The sequence below is a fragment of the Oreochromis aureus genome, linkage group 7 (genome assembly GCF_013358895.1).
Source record: "Oreochromis aureus strain Israel breed Guangdong linkage group 7, ZZ_aureus, whole genome shotgun sequence".
Taxonomy (NCBI): Eukaryota; Metazoa; Chordata; class Actinopteri; order Cichliformes; family Cichlidae; genus Oreochromis; species Oreochromis aureus.
This window is the reverse complement of record NC_052948.1, coordinates 32,430,768-32,449,996: the sequence shown is the minus strand read 5'-3', so window position 1 is coordinate 32,449,996 and position 19,229 is coordinate 32,430,768. Positions and strand designations below refer to the sequence as shown.

At 38.7% G+C, this 19,229-nt stretch overlaps 1 protein-coding gene across 3 annotated transcripts in view; it reads right to left on the bottom strand.

The window, feature by feature from the left end:
• Window positions 1-4,737: 4,737 nt before the first annotated feature.
• The window catches only part of onecut2 (one cut homeobox 2), a 38,964-nt gene continuing 24,472 nt past the window's right edge, over window positions 4,738-19,229 (bottom strand). The window contains exon 2 of one of the 3 annotated variants that reach the window (XM_031728474.2): window positions 4,738-5,091. In XM_031728474.2, coding sequence (XP_031584334.1) covers window positions 4,802-5,091 — 290 coding nt within the window. In that variant the 3' untranslated portion in view covers window positions 4,738-4,801. Of the gene's footprint in view, window positions 5,092-7,814; window positions 8,069-19,229 lie in introns of those variants that run through there. The other 2 variants (XM_039615042.1, XM_039615041.1) reach the window with 2 other exon arrangements.

Sequence of the window (19,229 nt, the reverse complement as noted above, 5' to 3'; positions counted from 1 at the left end):
TTTTGAATTTTCCAAATACTCAAGTATTTCTCCCTCGGTGTGCAGCAGAAGATTGCTTTTATGTGTGGTGTGGTCTGGTGGTAAAGTTTGCAGGTAATGATGGCTACATTGATGCCATGCTGAAGGAACAACCAATAAAAGTAAAAGCTGTAAGTTTGGGGTAAATGATCCACAGGAAAATAAAATTATCTATTTGCAAGCTCATGACCTTAAAAGCTTAGAAGCAGATAGGTAGCTAGCTTACAGTCAAACTGGGTTATGTAAAAGAGAGATGTTGGGTAAGTTTGTTAGCTAACTGCATAAAGGAAATGCTACTAGTTTTAAAATCAAATGATAAACAAGGCTTTGGGATGGCCTTTATGCTAACGTCCAGAACAGCTTAAAAACTATCTGATAAGCTAGCTAGATAACTTGCAATCAAAGTACAGTTTTCAAAAGAAAAATGTTGGCTAAGGTTGTTGGTTTTAATAAAGCTAAATGGTTGCTGAAAATCCAAATTGTTTTAAAACACAAGCTATATCAGCCAATACAAGAATCCAGAATAGTGTATAAGCCAGCTAGCTAACTTATAATCAAAGTGAGTTCTTTGAATGAAACATGTTGACTGAATTTGTTGGTTTTAATAAAATTAGACTGAAGGTAATACTACTTGCTTTAAAGTCAACCCATGAACAAGCTGGATTAGCCTTTAAGCTAACCTTTAATGTTTAATGTATAACAGGTGATCAACAATAATAATAAAAAACAACACACCACTATCAACAGTACTTATGCTGCAGGTGTGTTCATGCTGGTTAACTAAAATGGGGATTTTCCCTTTTTTTGGGGGGGGAGAACTGCTACTGGAGTTAACGGTGAATCTTTGGTTTGTTAGCTGATGAGGTTTCTGTTGTTCTTTTAACCTTTTTTTTACTTTGAAAAACTGCATAGGCACACGTTAAAGACACTCTTCAACCGTGAGAGACACATTAATGTTCTGCCTTTTTTTGGGTGGATCGAAGGGAAGAAAATGGTCAACGGTGTCCTCCGTTCGTTCCTTCCCTCCTTCCCATGTGGTTTTACCCTTTTTCAGTCCCCAACTTGCTTCCCCTTAAAGATTGCCTGACTTAATATCAGGCAGAACAAAGCTACTTCTCCATTCTCGTGGTGTCATCCTTCCTCATATCCTCCCTTGTCATCGTTGTCCTCCATCCTCGACGTTGTCGGCGCCACTCTTTTTTGTTTTTCTTTTTTTCTTTTTTTTGGTAATAATTCTCTTCCATCATCAGTTTTTTCCCATTTGTTGGAACAGTTAGGTGCAGAAAAAAAGTTTTCTTTGGTTTCGATTTGTCAATAAATAGAAAAAGTCTTAAGTGTCCTTTTTTTTTTTTTTTTTTTTTTTTTTAAATGTTAAATCGTTCTTAAAGCCTTTGGCTTGCCTCTAACCAGGCCAAGACTCAGCCTGGGGTTTCTAAGGAGCAGGGGCTGCTGACTGGCGCGTTTCCTTTGGTTTGGTTTCCTTTGTTTTTTTGGTTTGATAGCTTGAGTGAAAGATGATTGATGAAGTGACTGCAAATGGTAAAGGCTGCCAAAACTGAGCTGGAGGCGATGGTGCTTGAGGTTTTGTGGGTTTGTTAGTATTTACATCATGTGTAAAGGCTGTAAAGTGTGACAGTAAAAGCTTCAAATCAATGGGTATTGGAGGATTTGGTAGCTATGGATGCTTGGACACAAAGACAGTCACAAATATTGGCAGAAGAGTCTAGTTTTTTGTGTCACAGCCCATCTGTCTGTTGACTGTCCATCCCTTTTACCAAGCATCCAACTTTCCTACACTACAAATAAACTAATTTTTTGAGTGTTGTCCTCAAACTTGCATTGCATTACAGCTGATCTTTCCAAGTCGACAATTTTAAGCAAGTGGATTTTGCTTATCTTAATAAATCAGCACAATTTGATGTACACATTTAGCAGAGATCATTTGTTTGCAGCAAATGCTCTTTTCCAACCCGCTGACCCTCTGGAAGAGACAGACTAGCCAGGCATCGTCTTTAGATTGTCCTCTTTAACTATTACAAAGGCCCTGATTCGCCTGGACAGTTTGCCCTTCTTGGGCTCAGATGGTTAACTGGTTCTGCGGATGTGTTGATGCAGTGGAAGGTTTTGGTTTGTTTACCTGTGGTAGCAGTGTGGGCGGATCAAAGCTTTCCAAAAAGCATCTTGGCTTAAAACTAGATTTATACCAAAAGCTTTTCAATCCAGAACATTCTTTATTCTTAAAAAAGTTAAAGGTTTGGTTTCAATATTTGTTGTGGTTGACTAAAAAAGACCCGTAGGAATCACTCTCAACATAACATAGCCTTGTTTTCCCAATAATTGTGCTTTTTTCACAAATTTTGACTTAAGGGTCTAAAGAAACCAATGTAGGAGCATTTTTGTGGCATCTTTCCAGTCTAAATTGGGGATAATGTCAAGATTATAAACCTAAATGTCATCTGCTTAGTGTTTGTTCAATAAGAAATTAACTCTAGTGCAACAGAATAGATGCAACTAGATGGTGAGAAAAGGTTAGCCGATGGTTATTTAATGCCAAGATGTTTGCAGGGTCCTTGTGGTGACTAATTCATTGTCTTAGATTTAATGTGAATAATATTGAACTATGTGAAACAAAACCATTTTGGAAAAACAAGTGCTGCTTGATGGGTTTCCAGTGCCCAGTAAGAAGACTTGATAAGTTTGAACAGATTTGAGATCCATCTAAATAATGATCAGCCAAAGATATTATCTTTTGTCTTTGTAAATCCAGGCTAAAATTATCATTTGACCTTCAAATCCCCATCCTACTTTTAGTTCACCACCTTGAGGATCACAGATTTTGGTCAGATGGTTATAAATTTCAGCTCTAGTCTAACTTTCATTGTTTGAAAACCTCCTTTTTCTTTGCAAACAAAGGTGGTATTAATGCTAAGATGCTTTGTGGAGTGCGCTGCCCTAATGGATGAATTTATGGTAACAGAAGTGATGGGTGGGTGAAGCAAGGGTAAACTGGAGCTTAGCTTTGGTTTGGCTGTGAATTCAGGGAAGCGATTGGGAAATGACTCTTTAAAGTTGTGTGTGTGTGTGTGTGTCTGAAATCTGTTTGTGTGTCTGCATGTGTCTTTGTACATTCGTACAGTACATTATGTGACAACAGACGCTGAATGGATTTCAGCTGCTGTTTAAAAAAAATGGCATCCTGAGTTTTCTAAGATGTGACGACCACTTGGCTTGGCAGAGAGCCCCGGTTCTATTGCAAAGAAAATGTGCTTCAAGATTGTGCTCACGTACATCATATATATTCATATATTATACACTAATACTCCAATAAACGCTAAATATGCTGAGAAAGCTTGTAGTTGGCTCGAATTATGAGGAAGTTGCATGTGCCTTGGTGAGTGTGTATGTGTGTGTGTGTGTGTGTGTGTGTGTGTGTGTTTGTTTGTGCTTGCATATTTTGCCATTTCCTAACTTAAAAAGAAAAAAAAAATCCTCACTTTCCACTTTAAAGAGCCAAATCTTTACATGTTGAGTTTTATCCTAAAAGCAATGGAAATTTTGTCATTTTATAAACAAGAGTTGGTTATTTTCAGTCAAAATATAAGTCTACTTTGATCGCATGCATTTAAGGGATCGGCTTTCTATTTTCACATCAAAATTGGTATAGAACATTTTAGAAATCAACTCCTCATTTGTGATAAAAACAGCGACTGCTCAGCCAAAAAAATCTTCCTGAAAATAACATTAAAGGCTCTTTGAGCTATTGAAGGCTGAATCTGAATTTTGAGGGATACGAGTTGGAAATTTACCAAAAAAAAGGGCTAAATTAACTAGATTTTTAGTGAGAAATTTACAGGAAAAAAAAACCCTCAAAATGTTTAAGGAAGAAAAGAACATCAAGAATTTTATAACAAATAAGAAATCCTGAAATGAATGAAGAAAAAATTTAAACTTTTTTTAAGACTTAAGTCACAACCTACAGGTAAAATTGTGAGGTTTTTGTAAATTTCTTAGACTTTGTTTTCTCCTGAAAATGCTGTTGTATATCAGATAAAGTGATACATTCTTATCAGCAGAACACTGAACTGGAGTAACTATTTATGTTATTTTGGATAAAACTGTCTAGAAACTGTCTTCACTGTCTGTGAAGAAAAAACTACCTTCTGTTTTCAAGATGAATAATAAACCTTGATTGTGCAGTTTCTGAAACCCAGCTTCTAAATTAGGATTCTTTCGTGAACTGATGTGTCGGCTTTGGACATTTGAGATTTGAAATACCACAAAATTTCCACACAACTCCTGCTTATCCCCGAGCTTCTATCACATTCTGTGGTCTTAAAGCTTTCCTTGCACTCCTGTTTGGTTGGTTTCTAGCTTATATTGCATAATAGAAAACACGCATCGTCTTCTCGTCTTTGGTATTTGGGCTAGCGTGTCATCTTCTTGTCCTAAAGGAGACATCAGCAGTGAACATCAGTGAGGTTTGAATGTTTTAAAGATTAATTTACCCTTCAGCTTCTTAATGGATGTATGATGAATTTGCAAAAGGCGGTTTGGCTAAAACAAGTCGTGGCAGTGAGCAGCCCCTCTCTCAGTTTGTCACTCTCGACAAAAGCAACAAAAAAAAAAAAAAACCAAAACAAAACCAGACAAACAAAAAAATAATGTAAAAAGTTTGGTTTTCCTCCACGCTTCAACTGGACGAAACCTCAACCCGCGCCCTCCATCCCTCCCCAAAACTCCCACCCTCTCCCCGACTCCCCGTTCCCCTCCTCACTCTCTATTATCACGCTTTGGTACAAGTGCTGGACGCTGAAGATTGGGCGCCAGGGCTGGCTCCGTCGTCTGTCCATTTGTCCAGGCTCCGGCGGCGGGCGTTCATGAAGAAGTTGCTGACGGTGGTGAGTTCGAGGCCCAGCTGCTGCGAGATAGTGAGCTGCATCTCTTTGGACGGTCGCTTGTTCTCCTTGAAGATGGCCAGCAGGGTGCGCCGCTGCAGGTCGGTAAAGACCAGCCGCGACTTCTTTGGCGTATTGTTGCGGTCCTTCGACGTGTCCTGCTCCTTCCTCTTGCACGCTGCAAAGCAAGTGTGAGAGGGTGGGGGAAAGAAAAAATAAGAGGAGAAAAATAGAAAAGTGTTAAGTGTTTGTATTTGAACAACAGTTAAATATTGGAGGGGGATCTTGCAGTGTCCCTCACATGAAACACAAACAGAAGGTCTTGTTTACAGACGCTCATGTTCCTGTGTTGATCTGATCTGTGTACCTTCTGTCTCGCCATGTTTTCCATTGTGGCACCGGGCTGAACTTTACTTACATGGCTTAGGCTGTGATGTTTCACTGATTGGAAAACACAGGAGTTGCATGATCGTTTGGTATCTAAGTGTGCTTTAACCTCTAGCCTACTTGGTTCATTTCCTGATGGATTTGGTTGTATAGACTGCGGTAAAATCTGGCAATCAAGCTTTATTTGTGTAAAGTGAACAACCAGAGTAAGACTGCACTGAAAGCCAGGTCCAGTAAATCCTAAAGATAGACTGAAGGTAAATCCATGTCAGAAGGTTTGTGTGGACAGACTCAAAAAGGCACTGCAGCACAGGGCTGGATGTAGCATCCTACACTATTTAGAGCAGGAGAAGGACGTTGATCATTCACACGTCCTGACTAAACTAACAACACTAATAAGTTTCTACAGGAGTGTTTTCTACAGGCTGAAGGAGAGCAGGAATCAACACATAAGGAAACATCAGGGAAACACTTATTACAAATATTTACATAATATATATTAGTTTCAGTAAAAACCAGATGAAACTGCAATGTCTTCGTCTGACGTCTCTTCATCTCTTTTCGCGTTGTTACAGTGTACATTTAATGAGTTTAATAGCAAAAAATACATAAGGGTATTATAGACAACAGAAAAACGCCATCAACACCTATTTGAAAGGTTAATATGTACACACAGCAGCAGGTTTCCTCTCAGTACCCTGCAGTCAGTCAGGCAAGATGCAAATGGTGGATTTAACCAGGTTACCTTAAGGTGAAAACCAGAACTTTGAATTCTGATCTGTTGAATTATGAGATATACTCTTATGTGTGATTTAGTTTAAAACCATTGACTGTAAAAAACATGGACGACACGACAGCTCCCCAAAATGAAGCCAAAACGTCTCTATCGCCCCCTGGTGTCTGGCTGCAGTATAGGTCATAAACCCCGCCTCCTCCATGTTAGCGGATGGGACTGGGGTCAGACTAAAATAAATTTATTCTCCTTAGATAATTTTTTTCCAAAGATTCTTTCTTTTGTTATCAATAGTTCTCATCATGCTAATTGATGTCCAAGGGGTCTCCTTCCCCATAAGTTTGATTGTAATTCCTACCGCGGTGATGTTAAATCGGGGTGAAACGTTATAACAGCTTTGACTGGCAGCTGCAGTCACGGAGAAACTTGCGTATGTCTGTTCGGGACTAGCAGATTCGGCAGTAGCCTAATAGCAGTAGGCTCTGAGAGGAGGGCCAGCGTTTACGCTACGAAAACACGACCGAGTGTTTTAACCTGACAGCCTGAGGTGTTCTTCAGTAAACTGGACTACCTGACAGAAGGACCCGAGGCCCTGCTGCACTTTTTCGGTAAGTTAATCGTGTTTGTAAGCTAATCTGTAACTACTGTCCTTAGCTAGGTCCTGAGACCTAGCTAGCTAAGATGAGCACTCGGCTATCGGGGTTCGTTCAGCTAATCTGTGCAGGTGAATGAACTTACTAAAGAAATCAAGAGAAACGTTCCGGGCTAATCAGTCACTAATTACTGCTCTTTTATTACAAGTATTATACTTTAAAAACAACAGGCTGCACCCTGCTGCGACTCCTGTGCAGAGCTGAATATTAAATATGTGCAAACAACAGCATGTTTTCAGTCTCTTGCCACATCTGTAAAGACGGTAACATCTTTTTTAAAAGCTTGTACTTCAGTAACTCCTCATTAATCAGGAACTATGGATTGAAGTACTGTAGTGTACTGTAATACTGAAAAAATGTAAGAGAAGAACTTCAGATCCTGAGTGTGTGAGGACAGAAGAATCAGCTTTATTTCAATTTTGAGGGATAAAATTTATATCTGAGTTTGATGGTTCTGTTCTCTTTGTGATTACAGGAGCTGCCCTCAGATTCAGACCTCAGCACCACCCAGTGACAGCAGACAGATCATCCAACATGTTCACATGTTAACTGCAAAATGAACTGATAATAACAGTACAAAGGTTAAAGTACTACATGCGCTGTCAGTGAAAGCTGCAGCTTTATTGATAAAGTTAAAGACAAAAAAACAAAAGGTTTAATCACTCATGTAACTGTGTCACTATATATCAGCATTAACAGGACCTCAGTTTGGTGTTTCACAAAGCTGCTGATCTCAGACCTGCACAGCTTCCGTTTTAAACACTTGATGTACTCAGCTGCATGAAGAGCATATGAGATTTTCTCTGACACAATTAAATAAAACCTGATGAAGGTCAAAGGTCGTCACTTGTATGTTGAACTACAAACTTCTCATCTGGAATTCTTTCACAGTTTTTTGCACATAGTGTGTTATTTACTATAAAGTGATTCAGAGTTATTCATACCAGAGTAACCAGAGAGGATCATATATTTTTAAATATATAACTTTCTACAGGACTGAATATAATATATTTTGTAAAAGTCTGGAGCCTCTGGGGAGTATCCGAGTATTTATAACATTACACAAACCAAAGGTCTCCATCACAGTGTTCATGAAATGCTGGGTTTATCCATCTCCTGGATCGGGCCTATGGAGGATTGCTGAAGATTTCCCTGTGAGGGAGCTGCTGGTGAAGATCATGAGTCCTGCTTGATCAATGCGATGAGCTTCGGTCTTCCTGGTGTTTCTTAAATGAAGTCTCTCTCAGTCGGTCAACAGAACATCTGGCACAGGACAGCTGTGATGAAAGAAAAGGAAGAAGTTTCTCCAAACCTCTGGACCCAGGAAACCCAGCTTGGTCCTGATGGTCTCCCTCACTAGTTTCTCCCCAGGGTGAATGTAGCTGTTGATAAAATATGGACTCTATTATAAAATGAAAAGAACAAATTACACTACTGAAACCTTATGCTGATGTTTTTAAAGTTTCCATGTTACCAGGCTGTAGAGGGCTCTGAAGATTTAAACAGTTTTAGATCCATTACACTCACAGTCTTATGTTAAAATCTCAAAGGACAGCATTATATTTTTGATATTAACAGTAACTCTGGGCTTCTGTAGAGTGTGCAGATGATCTCATCGCTGTCTAAAAATGGATAAAAACAAACATAAGAAGTGCTGAATCCTTCAATAACACAGACTATTAGAGTAGCAGGTGTGTAGCATCGCTAACTAGCTAGCAACAAGCCTCCAACACAGTGCGTATGCTAGCGGCTAATCTAGCAAACGAATTAACAACAAAGTGATTTTAGAACTATAAGATGATAAGCTGTGCGTCTTTTTTTATAACAGTGACATGGTTGTATTTACCTTAATTAAACGAGTCGTCAGTCGCGGTAAACCAGCAAAAAAAACTCGAGCAGCCGGGCTACGTAAAAGTGTAGGGGGCGTGTTTGCGGTCATGTCCAGCGGGTGTGTGGGCGGGAGCGTTACACAGTCGCTCCACCTCAAGTCACTACTGCGCAGACTCTGGCTCCAAATTTGCAAGATGGCAGCCTCCACAAGCGGGATATTTTGGCTTCATTTTTGCACAATGGTAGGAGGCGGAGTCGCGTCGTCCATGTTTTCTACAGTCAATGTTTAAAACCATCAGGACTGTGTACTGTGTTTGCTTTACTTGCCACCTTGCTGTGAGCGTTTCTTCCAACCTCTGATTATGTTAAGATGGTGTACTTGTTTTTTCGGTGCACCTTTTTCCAAAAACCTTTCGTTTTGCATCGGCCTGCCTAAAGCACATCATGTAATGCTCAAAAAGTGACCTTTAATATTTGAAGTCGGGCTTCTCATTCTTATTGTCATGTCTGCTTTAAACTTTAAGAATCCAAACTTAGTGAAGTGGCCTGGCAATATCTTCTTACAGCCACAATAACAGCTAGTGGAATTCTCTAAATAGTAAGGAAAGTTGCTCCTTTTTTACTTCCTTTAGCAGAAGATACACTGGAGCATCCTTAATGAGAGGAAAGCAGACATTTATTTTCCATAATTCTTTCCATAATTCAAAAGGAAGCACTATCTGATTGTCATTGCATAAACTTGTTTCTGCCACTGAAAAATCAAACATTTGAGTTATTACATTTGAGTAACTCTAATGTAATAACTCAAAAATTAACTCAAAATCAAGAAAATAACTTGAAATTTTGAGTTATTAAGTTGAACTTTTGAGATAATAACCCCAAATTGTGACTTCTGGTTGCCAAAAATGTTATTTACAGTGGAAGAAACAAGCTTCTATGTGATGTTTTTCCAGCAAGTTGAAGGTAGACTGACCTGTGCTAAGTCTACCACACCTGTCCCCAATTAGCCAATCAGCCCTTCTAATACATATACACATCCCTCCAGTCTTTCACCTCCTGCTTGCTCGACCTTTTTTTTTTGCCACTTTTTGTTCTCGTTGCAGTTCAGCAGCTCTTTGTGATTTTCTGGTTTTGTTGGTTTTTTTATTCGTGTATGACCTTTAAAGCTCTTTTTTTTTTTTCTTTTACCTGATGCCTGCTCCTTACCTGTAAGTGTTTGTTTTCCTTGACTGCCTCTACGTGTACGACCTCAGCCTGAATCAAAGATTTGGATTATTTTGGGCTGTAGCTGTCTGCTTTATCTTGGTGTAGAGCTGCATTTTAGCCTGATACTTGCATTGACCCTCTCTGACTATATCAGAGTGCCGAGGGACCACCATTTTCCAGCATGAAGTAACTGTAGTTTTCCTGTCACTGATTAACACCTGAAATGTGTCTGCTGCTGTATCACAGCCAGAGAGGGCAGAGGAGGAGGATGAGGAGGTCTGTGTGTTTGATTTGATTACCTCCCTGAATTAAGTATGCACGAGTCAGAGCTGATCAATATGAATCAGGTTAAGGACTCAATTCAGTAACAAAACTATTATGTAAGGGGAAACTATCCTCTCTGTAAACACACACACACAGAGCGACATCCCTCCCCCAGTGTCAGCTTTGTATCTCAGCGTTTAGTGATCTGACAATAGATTAAATTAAGGACGGCACCTTTATTTGTTTCCCTGTATGATTACAGGAACAGATGGATTTAAAAATGCACCGTTCCCCCAAATATTACCTTTTAAGCTCAGAACCGGCCTTTAAGGAGTGACTAGTCCTGTAAATGCGATCAGTCCTTGTACCATAAAGACAACTTTGTTTTTTTTACTTTGTCTGAGAGACATTTTTCTGTTAGTTCTGACCATTCATGACCCTGAAATATTGTACACGAGTCAAAGAAACACCAATTAAAGAATCTGGTTAAGAAAGGAACTTGTGATTTTTGCTGGCTAAAACCTCGTTGCAGGTCATTTATACAGGTTCTGGTATTTTTGGAAACACTTTTTTGACTTTTCTAGGAAAAACTGCCTTAACTCTGAAATATGTTCCCCCTTTGAGTTGAATTTCAGGAGGTGCCTTTCAAAAAGACGTCTGGAGATAAGTGTGAATGTCTTTGTGTCTGTGCTGTTAATCATGTAGGGAGAGATTCCTCTTCCTTTGTTCTCGCTGTCAGGAGTCTTGTGGTTGTAGTTACAGTTTATCACTGACAGGTGGCACTGTTGATCTCTGAAAATCAAGGCAGCTGTTACGAAAAAAAAAACAAAAAACCCGCATTGACAAAATATATTCATCCTCAGAGACAGAAAGGGGAGATTCAGAGAGTCATCTCAGAATCATCATGACTGTAGAGAAGAGATGTGTACAACAAATATCAATATTTATCTTTTAAATCACAACTAATGACTTTATTCTGTACCCGCTCTGCATGTTGAACCTTTTAACCTGTTTCATATATATTCCTAATTATTTAACTATTTTTTTTTTTTAACAGTGTATTTATTTCCTATATTTTCTTAGGACTCCTTTTACATTTTCAAATTAGATTTTAAAGATTGTTATTTATTAATATGAAGGTAATTAGAGGCTTAAAATGTGCCACAGGTTTGTTAATTCAAAGTTTAAACTAGAGGCAAATGTTGGACTTTGGACACGACTATTTACTGGATGATCTTTGTGATAAAATATTTAACTGTGAGCTAACAGACTGAGCGAGGTACACCACTCTTCATACTTCTTATTAACAGCTTTCATTGCTATTTGCGTGTGAATTCGAATGCATGCACAGCTTCAGTTCTACTGAAAGGCTGAAAAGACGCAAACAATGAAATCTTAAGCGATATGAAATGGTTAGTCAGCTTTTTATGAGAAATATGTGACCCCTGCTCAGCACATAATCCCCGTAACTGTTGTTTTTATGTATTTCTAAAGTTGATTTCAGAATAAAATGTCACAAAAGAAATATTTACTAAAACATTTAAATTAAAGTCCGAGGCATTCAGAGTCCTGCAGCGGTCAAAGCCACCACAGACTGAAGTCTCAGCATCATACACTCCCAGATGGAAAGCCTTTTAGTAGGCTGTACACATACTCTTGGAAAAAAATGTAGATGGTCCACGTGAAATTTTCAGAGCTGCAACCAAATCAATTTTACACCACTTCAAGTGCCGCAGCCTAAAGATATCGTAGCGTCATCATTGGGAAAGCTGCACCAGTTTAGCCCAGTGAAGCAAAGTGTGGCATATTTGATGCAAGTGTTTTTGTGAGCTTTGAGACCTCTACATCATCAGTGTTAAATAATCTATGGATGTAGCAAAAATCATACAAATTAAAAAAAAAAAAAAAAATGTATTTGCAATTTTATAATTTAATTTCTTTTTTTTTTTCTTTGTAAAAACTCCAGTTTCAAAAAGGAATTTTTATGCATTTCAGTGTTAACATCTATGACACAGAGCAGGGAAGTCAAACTCATTTTATATTATGGGCCAAGTTCACCCAACAGTGAAACTACCCTTTCTGTCAGTGTTAAGAAGTTTATCTACAATTTACATCCTGATATATCTTAATGTATGCAAAAGAATCACAAATTAAACAATAAGTCTCAGTTTTTCTACGTGATGAATAAATGCTGCTGTAGTAAATGAAATAAATCTGTCAGAAGGACTCATTAGGCTTAAATTGTAAGAAATGTATAAATTTATAGAAAAGATCTATCATGTCATTGCCCAGACTAATGCAATTATAAAACCAAGGTTTGTTAATTCACAGAACTCAATGTAAAACAGGGAAATTTAAAATATTAAAAAATAGGAACTAACTTGTCATTTAATTGTTTATATATTGCTTAATTACTTTTCAGTCACAGGGCAGGTTTTTATTAATAGGAAAAGATACAAAACCTTTGGAAAATCCACTTAAAAGTCCCCTCCACATTTTCCAAACCTGTCCAGTGGGCCAGGTCGGAGTCTTTGCTGGGTCGATTCTGTCCCATAAGCCTTATGTTTCACATCTGTGATGTAGAGGAACAGAAACACCCATTGGTACCCTGGATGGTTAGATCTGTGTTCTGATAATTCAATGAGCTGTTTGGCCATGCAAAACCCCAACATGGTGCCCGTTTTTACACAGATGTTAATCTTAGAGCGTTTCTCATCTAGCATTTGGTGATCCTGCTCCGTAACTTTACGTGGTCTGCCACTTCTTGTGGTTCATAAACACTTTGCAATAACACCGCTTACAGTTTCAGTGAGTTCAAGTGGATGCCACAGTTGCAACAAGTCATTCCAGCCTAGATATTCCACGATCAGCTGTATGTTTGTAAAGGCAGTATGCATGGCTTGGTACTCGTTTTTCTACACCTATAGAGGTGTAATCTAATATTTTTTTATCTGCCAGGCTTTGTTAAAGATGCTCCATTTAAAGTAGTTTGCCATGCTGTAAATAGATTTTAAATGTGCTCTCTCTGACTTTCTCACTTCCTGCTTACTGCAGCTCAATTAAAAGCAGATCAGCAGCAGTTCACCCCACACAAGTTTTTTTTAAACTTAAAGAAAAGTGCAGACACATCTACGTGTGTGTGTGTGTGTGTGTGTGTGTGTGTGTTTTTAAAAAAAAAAAAAAAAAAAAAAAATCAAACACAACCTTCCCACACACACACACACACACACACACACACACACACACACACACACACACACACACACACCGACATTCAATGGAAGCACGCTTGGGTGGTTCATTCAGCCTTTTTTTTTCTACCCCCTCCCTCCTCTGTTCGAGGTTACAGTAAGGATCAAACACACAATTATATTATTCAAAAGGGGTTTACCGGTTTGAGGAGGGGTGAGAGTAAAGGTGGGGTGAGGGGTTGGGTGTTCTTTAAAGGTAAGGGCTGAATCAATGGGATCAATAAGGCAGGGTCCCTCTGCCTTTCATTAGCTTTCTCAGCCACTCTAGACATCAGAGTGTTGCTAAATGTGTCTCTAACTGCACACGAGATCAGCAGAAAGTACCGAGAATGACTCCCAGTTTTTTTTTTTCTCTCTGAATCAGCTGTCATGTCATTTTTACATTATCTGAATAATCATCACTGAAATCTCAATTAAAGCATTTCCTGCACAGTATTTAGTATTTATTTTTATGGTCTAACCATTTTCTAAAGTCTGATCTGCACTGCAAATTTTCCACTTTTACACTAAATTGAACATTTATAAAAAATGATTAAGTCATCCAATAACAGTTTACTTCTGTAGTTGAATTGTTGCTAGACAGCACATCAGAGATATTATAATCCTTATTCTAATGGAAAACTTCAGTCTAGCTGGGAATGAACTTTTTCTAGTTTCTCAGATGGGTGATGCATCTTCAATACTTCAGTACGGCTATTAAAAGTAATTTGGTGAAGTGAACAAGACTGTGTTTCACAGCTAACTCAGTTGTGTTAAAACAGACATAGGTCATTAAGGGTTGGCCAGTTACTATGATCCATTTGATGTGAAATGATGTGACCAGTTGAGGCTCACTCTAAAAGTGTGTCAGTCTCCACAAACTCTTTACAGCAGTGAAAAAACATGTTTACAGACTGCTACAGAAATGGCTTTTGTCTTGATAAACAGACTTTACTGCTATTTGGAGTTTGCACAGGTACTTCATGTTGGTGGTCGATTGGTCTAAATTTTTAGACCAAGTGGGTAAAGTGACCAACTAGTCGCCCAGAGGTTGAGCGTGCCACACCTTCACCTCTGAAAGGCAATCTGTCTCCAACAATTGTGGTTACATTCAGAGTGACCACTGTCATTCTCAGACAGACTAATGAAGGTTTTGCAAATAGCTGCCATCTAATTTCTAAATGGAGACAATTTGCCAACAAGTCAGTCTGAATCAGTGTGCAGTAATGAGCACGACTTCCGACAAGTCTCTGCAATAGGAGACTTGACTCTACCACCTATGCCATTTTGTTGTTAAATCGCCATACTGCTGCAATTATGTCATTATTTGTGGATGAACTTCTGTTTCAGATCTATGAGGTTCTGGCTGGACTCTGATCAGATGTAGTTAATGAGAATTTCATTGATAAATTAGCAGAAATCACAAATCTGTTGCCTTCTACATGCACAGTTTTATCGCAAACAGATCGCATGTAATCGCATGTGCTCACTTGGCCCAATTCACCCGCAGCTGATGGCATACCGACCCAGTCTTATTGTCATCTTGTAGCCATCTTGATGCACCAAAGTCACTTTGAAGGCGACACCTGACTGCGAGTGGTCTCACACCGATCGTTACAATTAATTTTAGTCATGCTGCAGTCTGCTCTCACTGTTTTTCCTAGTGTGACTAACATTAAAGAACAGTATAATTAGTAATATTAAACACACAATATAATAATAGACTATAAAAAATTAGCTGAATTTTTGTACATATACATTAAAATGCATGTGTTACCACCTTTCTAGTGGGAACTACAAAGAGCTCTTTGTACTAAGAGACATGGAGAGTCAGGGAGTAGATATCATGGCTACAGCTACTTTGCGTCTTTCTTTGAATCAGCTGAAATATTAGTAACAAAAACCAACAGAACCAGGCAGCTGGTGGGAATAACATATCAAGGTGCACAACCCGAGTCAGTGAAGAGCTAAAAACCACCAACTTTACCTAGCATGGGGTCTGAGATGCTCATTAATTGCTTGGATAAGTGAAGACTTTGACCGTGCAATGCCAGATCGAAACCACACTACATTCACTAATAATACATGATGAGAATCTGCACAAAACAAAGGATAGAGCACCGCTGTTGCAGAAGAAAGGGCCACAATCCAGCTAACAGTCCCTGACTTTAACACACATTTAAGAGCACTTCACTGAAGTTAATTATTAACCAATTCTGAAGAAGGCTGATATAAAAACTGATCTTATGTATCTGAATCTCAGGTCAAACACAGATGTTGGGCACATCTGTGCTGAACTGTTTAAAAACGCAATCAGCTTCTCTCTCCCACCTCAGCTCATGAGGTCAAGTCTTCCAATATGGCAGCTGAGAGGCACTACTCCACCTTAAAGCCCTTTCTCTTTTCATTTTTGAATGGAGGGTTGAGTCAAGTGCAGAGCCTCAAGAGCTGGTAACACTCACAGCAAACTCATCAGTGTATTATACAGACGCTTTAAGAGTCAAGGGCCGCTAAACGTCAATAGAAACATCAAGTTGATGTTTTATTGAAGCAGCCATTCAAAGTGAAAACAGATATGGAGCTCAGATACACCCATGATGATAAGTGGAAACTGAGTGGAAAAAGAGGGGTGGAAGAAAAAGATAGGAAACACAGAAAGGAGGAATGGATTACCAAAGATGAGGAAAATGTGACATACTGACCAAAAAAGAGGAGGGCTTCATTTTCAATCAACTTCTGTCTAGTTTAATCTGTGTACTGGGTCACTACTTGCCTTTTTATTTTGTGAGCCTCCTGTCTCCTGTGTCTTGCATTTAGCTTTAGCTTCCTTCCCTAGATTCTGTTCACCTGTTGCTCATTTTTCTCCAGCTGTGTTCATATGTCAGTCCTGCTTTGAGTCCTGCATTTGGGTCCTAAACCTGCACTCATGACAATTTTGTGTTCTGTGTATTGCTCTTGGTGGCATGCAATTTAAAAGAGTTTTTAAATTGTAATTTTAAGGACTTTAGTTTTCTGAAGTTTTGCATTTTTTTATAGATGCATATTGTTTAGTTTTTGTAACCTTTTTTTCATGATCATTATTATTATTATTATTATTATTATTATTAGTAGTAGTAGTAGTAGTAGTAGTAGTAGTAGTAATATTATTACTACTACTACATAATAATAATACAATAACATAAACTCAAACGTAAATGAACTAAGGGGAAAAGAATTGTTTCCAACATGTGAACATCCACAAACCAGGAACCAAACCAGAATTGTTAGTGTGAATATATTATTACTATGTTGTGCAGGAAAAGTTAAATCATGCATGCAAATTCACCCTTTTTCTGAGTTCAGATACGTTATGGAAATGTTTTTTAAAAATGAACATGTGAAAAATTTGTGCAGTTTCAAGACAGTTGTTTCACATTTGGTGAGAACTTACAGCTGAAGTGGAAATACATTAAACCTTCTAAAGCCCAGATTTTTCTTTCACATCTTTAAGAATAAAAAACATGGTCTAGCTCTAAAACCAAGTTTAACTTTCCCTGCATTTTCCCTCCTGCATTGTATGATGCTATAGGAATGAAGCTTATTATAAAGAGTAAAAGTTTGAAGGGAGGAAGTGAGCGAGCCAGCGAGCATTGGTTTCATCTTACAGACTGGGAGAGGGGAGCTCAGCAGAGTCATTACAGACTGTTTTCATCTCCACCACAGAGATAGATCACAGCCTGGCAGCTCCTCCGTGACAGCCTCAGTCTCCACAGTGCCATGCAGGAGTCCGGCTGCTGATGGACGCCAATTCCCACATTGCAATACATAAAGGGAATGGACGAGTCGCTCACAAAATAGTGACAAATTCCTGTCAGGCGGTGTGACAGCTCAGAAATATAGTGGTCTGAATGACAGTGGATAAAACGGGGCACAGTTCAGGGACAGGGCTGAGTTTTAGATCACCAGTATTAGAAGTGCTTAGAGATGAATACGCAATCCCTCTCTTCTACTTGTGAAAACATAAAATAGGAAAACTATAAGCCAGAATAATAAAAAGCAGTAATACATGTGTTCAACATAAATAAAGGATAAAGATTACCTGTGATATGAAACCACACGCTTATTGGCTAAAAACCTTTCAATCACAAGTCAACAACTACTGACTGTGTGGGTCTCACAGTCAGAACCCCACACAGAAACCTCATTATCACACCATCTTGTTTTTTGTCAACCTAGATGGTGATGATGGAAACGCAAAGCAGGACTTTAGAAACCAAAGTGATCTTTTATACTGGCTACAATCAGTCCTCACGGACTCCAGTGTTAAAATGTTCAAATTTACATCATAAATAAACGTGTGTAGAGACTGCTACAAACATCTGATTTGGTCTTCATGGACAGTTCACCCTGCCATAATAACCATCTGAAGGTTGAACTCTTTTGGAACTTAAATTTGGATCTCATTAAGGCTTCAGTTTTTGTGAAATTGTTGTATTTTACTAATCTGCTACTACTTACTTTGAACTAATGAGCAAGTGTCTGTTCCTGTGCTGTAAACACCATAAAAGATGGACATAGCCTCAAGATGAACATCTTCATCACCTGCATCTTGGTGTTTTGAAACGGGACGTCACAAACACACACTCAGATTTAACTGAGGACATAAACTCAGAAGGAGGGTGTTTACTGAGATCAGACCCGATGGCTGTTCTTCCCAAAAACTTCCATAGTCTAAAGGACGACAGAAGACAGAATGCCAAAAGGTGATTTGGGGTATTTAAACTGTTTTACATGATTTGTTGGCCTATAATCTGCCAAAAATGTCAGTCATGAATTATATCAATTCAATTTCAGCCAGAAAGAAAATTCCTATCAAAAGACAGAAGTTGCAATCAGTTTTTGGCACAGTGACTTTTAGAGATATGGTCTAGAGGACAGCACAAATTGCAGCAAATATAACATTACAGTTCTGTAAAGAAATCTTAAGTGGCCAAAAAGGACTGGATTGATTATAATGTGGGTACAAAAATGCAGAGTCATAAAGATACTTGTAAAACAAGTTAGTTATTTAATACATAACCCCTTCATAAATCATGTTGATTAAAGTCTGTTTACCAATATAACCAAACATATCACGTAAAAAACATAAAGAAAGACTGGAAATCACTTTCTGGCACAAAACCTGGAAGCTAAATCCATCTTTTTATCCAGCCTACGGCTATCATCCAGTCAAACTGCCAATGTAGAACTGTGCCCTCTCGTCCAAAGATGGTCACTTCTGCCTCCAAAAAGAAAAAAAGAAAACAACATGGGCCAAAATGGTCAAAATGTTGACACTGAGGACTCAAATCAATCCTTCAGCATTCAGTCAAGCAGCTGTCATTAAACAGCAATGCTCTTAAACTTTTGGGAGTAAGAGTAATGTAAGAAGTCATGGTAGCTTATAGATGTATTTATTTATGTATATTTAACATTTGGAACTGGCAAATTTAAAGACTCAATCTCTCACTATCACTTGCCACACCTGGCTAGCAAACATGACCCAGTGATTTCCAGTGATGAAAGGTAGTTAGCAGCCCTAAGATCAAAGCACACTACACCATGATTGGGGGCTTTTTGCTAGCTTAATGCAGAAGTTTTTCCAGGTACCACAGTGGTGTCTGCTTGCATGGTGCAGAGAGATGAGTTGTGGAAATTGAACCCACACACAGGCTACAGAGATCAACTTGAATTCAGTCCTCCTAACAAACCAACAGCACGATGGCAATGACGCTACGCCTGGGTAGAGGGCTGATTAGTTAATAAGCTGGACGCCATGAATAAAAAACACACCAGAGATCAAAAAAGCGCAGAAGCTCAAACAATGGCTTTAACACAGAAATGAAGCGAGGGTCATGTCACCACCAGATATTTACTGGCATGTGCAAAAATGTTTGTATACTTATAAACGTCACAGTTAACACATATCAGATAATTGATATGAGTGAGAAGCCCTCAAATCACTCTGTGTCAGGGTTCAATATGTATTACTTAC